Below are 12,034 nucleotides of genomic sequence, written 5' to 3'. Positions count from 1 at the left end.
CAAACATACACATATGCACATATATAAATTGGCATATATATACACATATGTGTTTATGTATGTATATATGTGCCATATATATATATATATTTCCTAGCTTATAATTATTACTTTATGCTTACATAAAGCTTTCATACACTGTATATCATTGTTTCAACCTTCACAAGAACCTTGTACAACAGATAATGCAAGTATTTTTAGTGTTATTTCTCATATATGGAAACTGAGTTGCAGAAATCTCAAGTGAATTCTTCTAGGTCACAACTAATCATAAGAGGAGCCAGGATTCAAATTGAAATCCTTTGACTCTAAGTTCAAGGTCATTCCTATTGTGTTATGATAAGAGATAGTCAATTAATTCTGTAGTATTTGTGTCATCAATGAATCAAATCCCATATGTTACTACAAATTATGAACCTCACAGTGGCCAATAACCTGTTTCTCAACAAAGCACATTGTCGCTTTCATTACTTTTTCCTAACACAAAAACATCCATATATGAACATATTGATATTAAATTTTCTCCCTTAAGTTAATTAGTTCAACTTAAATCTCCAACTAACATTGCTGTGAAGTTTTATACTCATGGTTTCTACCAAGTCTATGGCCAATTTTTCCTATTTTATTTTGTATTTTGAAACATGGTATTTCACAAGAATCCCTAGGACCAAAAACTGACCTTTTGGTAACAAAAAAACAAGAAGACAAAGAAAGGCATTTCTTTGTTAAATGCTTCAATTGGCCATGTAGACAAGCCCAGGTCAGTAAACCCTTTAAGAGCCAGAATGTAATCATTAGAGCCCAGTTAAATTCATGGGTTATGACCACAGAGCTACTAGTTAGTTTCTACATCATACATTCTATGGCCATCACAGTGAAAACAAGTATTTCATTTTTCAGCATAACACAGGAAAGAAATTTAGAAAGAAAAGATAGCTTTTATTTAGTGTAAGAATGATCCAATTTTATGGACTTTAAAGAAAAGAAAAAGAGCCAACAGAGAGGAAAAAAAAATCTGAAACATAGAATTAAAATGTGTGTGTGTGTGTGTGTGTGTGTGTGTGTGTGTGTGAATAAATAAAATTTGGTGAGGGGTATAGGGAGAAGAATTCATTTTGTTCCACTTACTTCTTTGTATCCAAAAATGATCCGCCCGTCATTGAGGAGGGTAGCCTGGAAAGTGAAACTGCCTAGGTTGTAATTATCCTGGAGATGTACGTGGTCCCACTGGACGACGAGTGCTGTACCTACAAACCCCATTGGGAAAAGAAGGAATGATGTAAGAACAATATACTAATCAATGATCTGGGAAGAATTCATTCATTTTAAAAGAAATACCTCTCCTTCAAGCCTAGTAATTGTGCTGCTTGGTTATATACAATTAATTGGCATGCTAATTTTGAAAAATAAAATTTGGATTTTTTAAGAGAAAAGGATTCAATGTTAACTACTTAGCGATTTACCAAAATGATAACTGCAGAAAGAGATTAACATTGAGCCCAAAGTGGGAGAATTTGCTGTGGGAGCCTTATTAAGGTTAATGGGTGCTGCCTCTCTAAATTTCCCAGAGGCATTTCCCTAACATAGTCCAAATGAATCAGGAGGGACTTCAAATAAACTTGACAAATATAGAAAGACTGAGGCACACATTAAATGGCTAGGACCATTCAAGAAAAAGAAAAAAATGTAAGCTAAAACATTCTTTTACACTGAGCTTTATGCTATTCTGCCACACAGAAATTTCATTACTCTTAATGGGAATTATATTTTTTTGATTCCCAATGTCTGAATTTTTGTGTTTGTTGTACTGCTTGGAGGCTGCTAGAAGGTGGCTCAACGGACCTCTGGGCTGAGATTTCTATGGTATCCTTGAAGTATACTGGGATGATCCTTCAGCATCAAACCTTAGATTTTGATGATAGGTCCTGGCAGGGTTTACTAGAAACTATAAACATGCAAATCTGAGTTGGGAAACATTTTAATGAGTCCATACAGCCACTAAGAATTTTATACTCTCATTTTAACTGATATTATGCATACTTTATAACAAAAAAGGTAGATGAGGGGTTTTTAATGACTGCATTCTTCTAGTTTTATAAAAGATATTTTTCAAGGAACTTAAAAAGTCATGCCAAAAATGTAACTTGCAAAGGAATTAACATAGCAAAACATATTCTTGCATCCAGGAAAAATGTGATACAAAAAGCAAACTAATGTGGTAGAGCTTCTTTTAAAGGCCCCTATTTTCTACTATTAGTAAAAGTTCTCTGAAGGAAACTCAGATTTTGAAATATAAATAACAACATAGACATTCTAGATGCCTGACTCTCCTAAAAGTGTGAAATTTTAGAAATGTTTCTTTAAAAATAACTATATGTCAAAGCAATACTTTCTTGGCTTCTCCCTGTATGTATGTAATAATAGCATCTCAGAGTTAGAAAAAACCATAAAGGCCATTTTGTTCAACCCATACCTACATAAGAATCCTGTCTATGAGATATCCAACCAATAGGCATCAAAGTTTTGCTTAAAGATCTCTAGAAAGAATGAAACTATAACTTCTAATCTAATTTACAATGATAGTCTATCTTACTTTTGGCTAGTTATAATTGTCAGGAAATTTCTCTACACTCATCTACAATAGCCTTCTTTCAACTTCCCCATATTGTCATAAATCACATCCTCAAAGAGTTAAGCAGAATAAGTGTAAGTGTAATTCATCTCCAGTGTGACACTCTTCAAATACTTGAAGAAAGCTATCAGGTTCCCAATATGTCTTCTCCTCTCTAGGATAAAAATCCCTAATTCCTAAATCTCTCACACTTATGAATATGAGCTCTCACACTCTTCTGGTTGTCCTCAGGACACTCTCCAGTTAATCAATGTCCTTTAAAAACTGGGACAACTTAAAATGAACCCAATACTCTAGGTAAGAATATTGTTTAACTATGATAGAATCCAATGAAACTATGTCCTTGCTAATCTAAGATATGATGATCCTCTTAATATGGCTAAAGTTTGAATCAGCCTTTTTTTTCTACCATTTGGCTTGTTGAGCATGTGTTAATCAGCTAGTTTTGCCAGGCTAGTTGCTAGAGGAAGAAGAAAAGAAATGGACACTAACTACAGATGGATTACATTCTTGGGGTCAAGTGCGGAGTGGCAGGGCAACACATATGCAGATAGATGAATAAAAAATGTATATGACATAATTCATGTTGAACTTCCAACATAATAAAGTCCTTAGAACTTTTCCACTCAAGTAATGTCTAGTCATACATTTCCCATATTGTAACTGTGAAGTTGATATTTAGAAGCTTAAGGGTAAGGTTTTATTTTTAATTTTTTTATAAATTTATCATTTTGAATTCAACAAACTATTATCAGTATTTCAGCATACAAACAACAGACATAGTACATACGAAACCTCTCATCTCATTGTGCACAGTTTAAGTATATGCTGAATTTAGTATTATTTTTAAAAGTTCTTACTTGTCTTTATTTCCATCTAAACCTTCTTCTATTATCTTTTGCTCATTTTAACACACTTCAATGAAATCCTTAAAAATTAACTCCCCTCTTTCCATTCCACTCAAAAACTCTGCAGCTCATAATGAGTAAGGATAATCACACAAAGCAGAACCCATGTAATACTCATTTCAGAAAATGGATACCTGGATCTACAATTATAGTCCATCATCTTTTTCAAAAGGTAGTTAGCATGATTTCTCATTGGTCCTCTAGAGTTGTGGTTGGTCACTTCATCGGCCAGAATTTTTATTTATTTCTGCATTTTCTTTTTATAATGTATTAATTATTTGGGTTCTACTCACTTTAAACTCAATCAGTTCATCAAAGACTTCCTATGTTTCTCTGAATCTACCACTTTCATTATTTCTCACAGTGCAATAATATCTCATAGTATTCATATGCCACAATTTGCTCAGCCCTCACCCAATTGGTTGGTGCCCTCTTCATTTCCAGTTCTTAGCTACAACAAAAAAAATCATTGTGAAAAATCCAGACATGAATACTAAAATACATAAATAGGTATCTTTTCCTTCTTTCTTCTATCCTCTTGGAATATGTGCCTAGCATTTAAAGTTCAGTACTTTTTCTGTAGTTCCAAATTAATTTCCAGAGTGGTGAGATCATTTCCCACCTTTACAAAGGGCACATTATTATTCCTGTCCTCCTACATACTCTCCAACAATTGTCATTTTTTCCATATCTGGGACATATATGACAATCTGATGAGTGTGGGATGGAAACATGGAGGTTTTTCTTTAATTTGTACTCCCATTAATCTTAGTTATTTGATACATTTTAAATTTTGTTCTTGATAACTTGATTTTTTTGAGAACTACTTGTTCATACCCCTTGCTACCTACTGAAGAATAATCTTCATTCTTCAATTCTTTCCCTCTCTCTCAATAAATGGATGGATGGTTGTGTGTGTGTGTGTGCATGTGTGTGTGTATGTGTGTGTGTGTGAGAGAGAGTGCGTGTGTGTGTGTGTGTGTGTGTGTGCATGTATGGATAGCTAGATGGCTCAGATCGGCCTGCAGTCAGATTTGAATTCAAATCAGACCTCAGGCACTTATTAGTCGAGTGACTTTGGGCAAGTGACTTAATCTCTGTTTGCTCAAGAGGCACCTAAGTGGCTCCGTAGATAGAGCACTTCACCTAGAGTCAGGAAGCCATGAGTTCAAATCTGGACTCAAACTCTTTTTAGTTATGTGACCCTAGGCAAATAACTTAACATCTATTTATCCTTAGACTACTGAAGAATGAAATGGCAAACCACTTGTATCTTTGCCAAGAAAACCTCATGGACAATATGGGTCATGGGGTCACTAAGAGGTGGACATGACTGACTGGCTCAACAACAACAAATATGTATGTGTGTGAATGTATGTATACACACATTCATTCATTCAAGCCTTTCTCTTACAGCAAGAAAAGTTAACTCCAGATATTTTATCCCCAGTCAGCTGTTTCCCTTCTGATTTTTAGCTGCAATGGTTTTATGTATGTGTATATGCCACATATATATACACACATGTATATATACATGTATGTCTTAGAGTATTCACCCTAAATGCTCACACAGACTATTTGTGCCCAAACTGTGGTAGAGCATTCCAAACTAGTATTGGTCTGATCAGCCAGTCAGACATACTGCCTAGCATAGTGACATCACTTTGGTCCTCTTTGAGAATGAAGGATGACAACCATACACATATGTATCGTATTCTTCTGAATTTGACTCAGTTCTCTACATATTTGAGTGATGAGGCCTTTATCAGACATACCTGCTGTCAAAAAAAACCAGTTTTTTGCATTTCCTTTAATGTTAGTTGCATTGGTTTTATTTGTGCAAAACCTTTTAAATTTAATATAACCAAAATTATCCATTTCACATTTTGTAATGCTTTTTTTGGTCCTAAATTCTTCTTTATCAATAGATCAGACAGGTAAACTATTTCATGTTCCCCTAATTTACCTATGGCAGTAAGCCTAATAATTTCTGCCAGACTGCTTTCCAATGTTTTTCAGTAGTTGCTGTCAAATACTGAGTTCTTATCCCTGGTTTCTGGAAGCTTGGTTTTATCTACCTCCATGATACTCTGTTATTTTCCTTCTGAATCTTGTTTTCCTAATCTGCTTCCTTGTTTAAATTTATATGTTTAACTAGTACCAAAAAAATTTTGGATTATTATGTCAGAGAATATTTTGAGACCTGGCACTACAATGCTCTCTTTCTGAGCAATTTTAAAAACAAATTATTTTCTTGCAAATAGTGACCTTTTATTTCCCCATCACTATTTGACAATGTAAGTATGTAGATGTGCATACACTATATACATATAGGTAAATATATAATTAAGTCTTTGGCAATTTGGTATAAGTAAATTAATTTCATTTATATGGTCATTTGATGAAAATGGGCTAATGGTGAAGAATTAATAGATATTAATTCTATAAAGAATGTTTTGCAGTTATAGTCTTTGAATTATTCTGTGTTTCTTCACAGGCAGACTCAAATATTTTCCAGATTCTGTAGTTTTTTTTAAGCAGAATTTCTTTCTCTCTTCTTGCTGCATTTTATTTATAATATACAGAAACATGATGATCTTTGTTGGTCTAGTTTATATCCTACTTCATTAATAATAGGAGCTAATGAAATTACTGGTTATTAATTATTTGAATTATTAAAAATACATCTCTAATGTTCTTTAAATAAGCCATTTTATCATCTAGTAAAAGCAATACTTTTGTTTCCACTTTGACTTTGTTTATCCCCTTAAGTTTTTTTTTTCCTTTTCTTTTCTTTGGCTAATATTTCCAAAACTCTAAAGAAAAAAATCATGGCCATAATGAACATATTTGCTTTACTGCTGATATTAGTGGAAAAGCCTCTAATATTTCTCCAAAACAGATATAACTGCTCTAGGTTTTAGATAAATACTCTCTATCAAATTAAGAGAAGGTCCATTTATGTCTCTTTTTATTTTTATATTTTGCAAAAATAAATGCATTTTGTCAAATGCTTTTTTCCCACGATCCACTGATATAATCTTGCAATTTTTATTGGATTTTTTATATTTATATATGGTCTGTTGGGTTTAGAACCACTCCTATATTTTTCATATGGATACAACTTTATTGTTTGTCTGCTAAATTTCATAACATTACATTTCCCTCAATGTTTCAGCCTTTCAAAACATTTAAATTTAGAATCATTCATTGTATAACTATTCCTCCCTGATTTTTGTTATCCTTCAAATTGATGAGGATGTCATACATATTTCTGTCAATGACAAAAGTGCTAATTAGCATACAGTTAAATATAGATCTATGTGCCATTCAACTATGAACACTCTTACATATTTCCATTAAAGCATGCTTAGTCAACCTAAGTTAATTTGAAGAATTTTTATTTTCTACTTAGCACAGATACAGATATAGACATTTTTTCTTACTTGTCCAAACAATTTTGGCAGGATCTGAAGATAGAACAAATCAAAATTGTAATGGGATACTTCTTGGTGTGATGGGTCAGCTAGGGACCAATAAGGTCCTGAAATATTCCCTAGTCCCTTTTTCTCTCCTTGATACTCATCTATGAAACTTGAACCAATTTTTAATCCTTACACACAGATTTCTATTAGACAACTTATTGAATTTACTGTTTCATTGAATATATTGTTAAATTTCAAGAGGTAAGTGAGAAAATGCACTCAATATTCACTATTTGTACAGAGGGTATTTTTATATACTCTTAGTAGCAATATAATATGCTAATTCCCTCCAAGAACCTATAATCTAGTCCTATTACAATATCTCTTTATGATATGTATGTGCCACTGATGGTTGCTATGCCTGAAAAGTTAAAGATCTATAAAAATGGGCACCATGAAATTGAAAAAAGCTTTTAGTATGCTTTTCTTATCTTTCATCAAGGGATCAACTTAAGGAGTTTGGAGACACTCAGTTCTAGAAGCTAATAAAAATGATTGGCCACAGAAATGCATAAAAATTATCTATTAAAGTGTCAATGGGTCATTCTCTAAATATATGGATAGAGCACCCATTACAACATAACCATGGACCCTGGGAGTGTATAAATATGATGCACAATATCTATAAGTAAGTTATAAACATTATAGGAGCACAAGCTCATGAAATATTAAATTGGCCTAAAATTCTCTATGTTAATATCATGATAGGGATTACTTAATGGGATTGCATGTTAATTGACCTTCATTAAAATTTCAAAATATCACTATCCTCTATTCCCTATTAATTAAAAGCCAATACTTCCGAATGATATTTTAATTTTATTCTACTAGTGTGGTATAGAGAAATGAGGCACCGGACTTGTAAAAAATAAAAATTTTAGTTTGAGTACTATTTCGGTTACCCAACAGCTGTGTAGATTTTTGCCATTTACCCAACTTCTTGAAAGCATAGTTTGCTTATCTGTAAAATGCAAATAATATTTATATTACCACATAGGCTCATTACAGAAAAAAAATCCAATTTTTTTTGTCTGTTCATTTTAAGGTTGAGTTTCCCTTTTTCACCCAAGTTGGAAGTGCAAAACAAATTCACGGGTCTAATTCCATTACTGATTGTCTTAGGATTTTGACCTGCTCCATTTCTGACCAGGCCATTTCACCCTTTCTTAGAAAACCCATTCCCAATACTCCCAGAGAACTTGCTGTACCAATGCAGGACTCAGCGTGGATACCCAAATGGCATAACCTACTACAGCTCTGAAATCCCAAGTTAAGAGCTTCACCAGCCTCAGCCTCCTCTAAAGCTGTAATTATAGGCATTTACCATGATGTCCAGAACTTTGTACTTGGGTAAAGCTCTAAATCAATGTGTGTTACTTGAGGATAGAGAGCCTCATCTTAATGTGAGGCACACATTTAAATCATTATTTTTCCATCTCCTCCAGTTCCAAGCACAGTACATTTATTACACATAGTTAGTACTTGACATTTTTGTTAAATTAACAAATGAATTATCAAACTACAAAAGAGTTTAAATTGCCAACTATATGAATTATAGAGTGGAGAGCTATGCGCAGTGCAAGACAACTTCTTCTGGGTGTTGTAGGTGTCTTTTTTTCAGCTCTTCTCTTCTACTTTATTTCTCTGTCCTTTCATATTTTGCTCTTGAAGAAGGAGGAAACAAACTGGATGCCATTAACCTAGCAATAAAGAATTATTAAGTACCTATTATGTGCTAAGTGCTGGAGTGACAAAAGAAGGAAATGCAGTTTCTAGATAATCAATGAAGGAAGAGACCTCGTAATATTCCTTATATGAGGAATATGACACCAAGAGATCTTAAAGATTGAAGAATGAAATCTAAACACATAAAAGTCTGTGGTGTTTTGGGCCACTGGCTAGCACAATAATAAAAGCTGTATAGATAAAGCAGTTTTATATGGAGAAGCCAAAATATCTGTGCAATACTATTTGGCACTATTCCTCCAAACAACTTTATAAGTAAGATTGTACTCAATTGTATGGTCCCTTGCAAGTTCAAATTCAATCACTAAAACTTGGGAATAAGATGGTAATTTTCTAGCAAAAAAAAGATGTTTCATATAATTTAAAAATACATTGCTGTCTCATTTAGATATAATTACTTCCTAGTTTGTAATGATAATTTAGGAAATCAGATTATGGCAAGGTCATGAATGATGCTTAAATTTATTTGGATCCATAACATTTATTACATGCTGTGGATGTCTACAAGATATCTTGAACTGTATGCCCCATAAACATCTTAAATTCAACATGTCCTACATTTAACTCATTATCTTTCTCAGGAAGGCAGCTAGGTAATTCAGTGGCTAGAGAACAAGGACTTTGAGACAGGAATATTTGAGTTTGAACCTGTTTTAGGCACTTACTAGCTGTCTAACTTTTGGTAAGTACCTTAATTTCTGTCCTTAAGTTTCTGTACCTAAAAGATGGAGAGAATAAACAGCACCTGCAACCCAGGGTTATTATGAGGATCAAGTAAGTTAATATATGTAAAACTCCAAACACTATATAAATTCTAAGTATTAATATTATTTTCTCCAAATCTTCCTCTCCTATTATTGTCAAAGACATTGCCATCCTCCCAGTCACTATGGTGTTTTGTGCCACTGGCTAGCATAATAATAAAAGTTATATACATAAATCAGTTTTATATGGAGAAGCCAAAACATCTGTGCAATACCATTTGCACTATAAGTTTCCTCCAAATGACTTCACAAGTAAGATTGTAAATAAGTAGATTGCAATCTAAGTGGCTTGCTTCTTCAACTCCTCCCTCTTTCTCACACTCCATATCTCATTTGTTGACAAGCCCTGTCTATTCCAAATAAGCAATATCTCTTGTTTCTTGCTGCTTGTCTTCTCTGACACTGCCACCACCCTGGTGCCAGCTTTCATTACCTAAGGCCTGGAGTGATAAATAGTCTTAAGGTTTCTACTTCAACCCTTGGGTCAGAGACTCCTGTGGATAAAATAAAAAGTACCCAAGGATACATTTCAGGACTTTTATTTAGCTCTCTTGATTCATGTGCCCCCACAGGAAACAAAGTTACACAACGTTGCATACATAATCATATGATTCACCTGTTGATTAGTTTTCCCTTTTATCTCCCTTTTCTTATTCTTTGTCACCAGGGATAGCTCTTTAGGTAGAGGAGCAAGGGTGGTGTAGGGCAATGAAAAGGTGGTATAAAAACAAGTTATTTCATAAAAATTATAAAGCCAGAATAATCCAAAATATGATCACTCCTCAGAAGCTCATTACTTCAACACCACCAGCTATTTCTTTCCTGAATGCTAGTACTAAATGTGGAGTAGTAGTGCCCATCCCCAAACCCACCATTAGTTTCTCTATCATTTAAGAGAGCACACAGTGATCAGTGAATTATGTCAAATTTTTATTGAATGCTCCACATTTAAAGATAGCTTCTAGCAGATGTAGAAATGCCTTGTAATGTGGCCTTGTCATGTGGAAATGTATGCTTTGCACAAACACACACGCGTTCACACATTCCTAGAGTCACATCAATGCAGCATTTTTAAACTTTTGAAGAGTGTTATCTTAGCAATATACTCTTTAAAATACAGTCAAAGAGACTCTCTTGAAATCAAGGTCTTATATTGAATAAACAAACAGAATCAATATGTTTATTAATTGTTATGGAAATATTTTAGCTCAAAGCAAAATATGTAAATTATTATTTATTCAATTTGCAAGCCTTAATTTTAACCAGACAACAACTTTGAGCTAATATTTCCTGACATCATAGTCACACAGAGATGTTAACATAGAAGACTGAAATGCCTTGTTTAGACAAGGAGAAAGAAGACTGAAAAAAATGAAAAGTGAGAAACAAAATATACCCCATTGTTCCAAGGACCCAAATCAAAAGGAAAAAGATAGTATATCTATATTTCTCCCAAATCCCATCTAGTATCTGTTCCTCAGTTTATCTCTTCCTAAATACATACACACGTGTGTATATATGTTTATATACACATGTATGTGTGTATATACATATGTGTATGTATATACATGCACACACACACATATATATCTTGTTTTCCCATTGCAGAGTTATGTTGTGTTCTGCGTTTTAATCTCACCCCTCTGTTCTTACTTTCTTCCTAGTTTTACAAACATTCCTATAGCTTTGCCAAACACAGATCACCTTATTCAAAATTCCCTTGGATTCAGCTGCTAAATAAATCAAATGTTCTCTACCATGTTTTTTTTTTTAACCTACAGAAACAAGTTGTCATTTATTCAAGGACTAAGACACAAGTTGAATGGGGAGAGTCACCTGTTTAATATTCTGCTACATACTTTCATATGATCAGATGATCTCATATGTAGTGTTTTTGTTTTTGTTCTTGTCTCGGGTCCTAATCCATTTTAGCTCTTTCTTAATCTTGAATACACTTCCATCCCAGAGTTAAAATCTCACATGCCCTTTAAGCCTACATAGATTAACTTTTTTCTTCATGTTAAAAACATTTATGACTTGGAGCTGCCTTACTTGAGAGATGAAATTAGTGGCACTATACATAGGTCTTGCTCTCTTATAAGCCTTTCCACTGCTTTCAAAGAATCTAGCAACAAATTAAATTATTTTGATACAAATTAAATCATATGGGTCCCTTGAAGTCAACATTTTCCTTTAATATGTCCTATATGAATGTCCTAGTACTCATTCTGAATACAAGCTGAAGTCTCCAAATGGTGCTATATTTTGCTTGAGTAACACTGTTGAAAATCATATTAGGAAATCACAAGTTATCGCCTTTTCACATCTGGACCGGTCATAGTCTATCACCCAACATGTAACATCTACTTCTCTTTCTTTGTAACTTCATCTTAAAGTTTCTTCACATCTTAAAACTTCACATCTGTGAAGTTTTTATCATGAAGCTTAGCAACTTTTAAACGGAGGTTAGAATATCTTTAAAAATATATATGTGTGCAC

General features: G+C 33.5%; 1 protein-coding gene across 1 annotated transcript in view; it reads right to left on the bottom strand.

The window, feature by feature from the left end:
- The window catches only part of PLXDC2 (plexin domain containing 2), a 518,063-nt gene that overhangs the window by 157,157 nt on the left and 348,872 nt on the right, over positions 1–12,034 (bottom strand). Inside the window, exon 6 of the mRNA XM_036758389.1 lies at positions 1,129–1,247. Within this exon, the coding sequence (XP_036614284.1) occupies positions 1,129–1,247 (119 nt within the window). The remainder of the gene's footprint in view (positions 1–1,128; positions 1,248–12,034) is intronic.

Source organism: Trichosurus vulpecula, chromosome 5, assembly GCF_011100635.1.
Source record: "Trichosurus vulpecula isolate mTriVul1 chromosome 5, mTriVul1.pri, whole genome shotgun sequence".
NCBI lineage: Eukaryota > Metazoa > Chordata > Mammalia > Diprotodontia > Phalangeridae > Trichosurus > Trichosurus vulpecula.
Note: the sequence above shows the minus strand (reverse complement) of the source record. Positions and strands in the feature narration are given on the sequence as shown.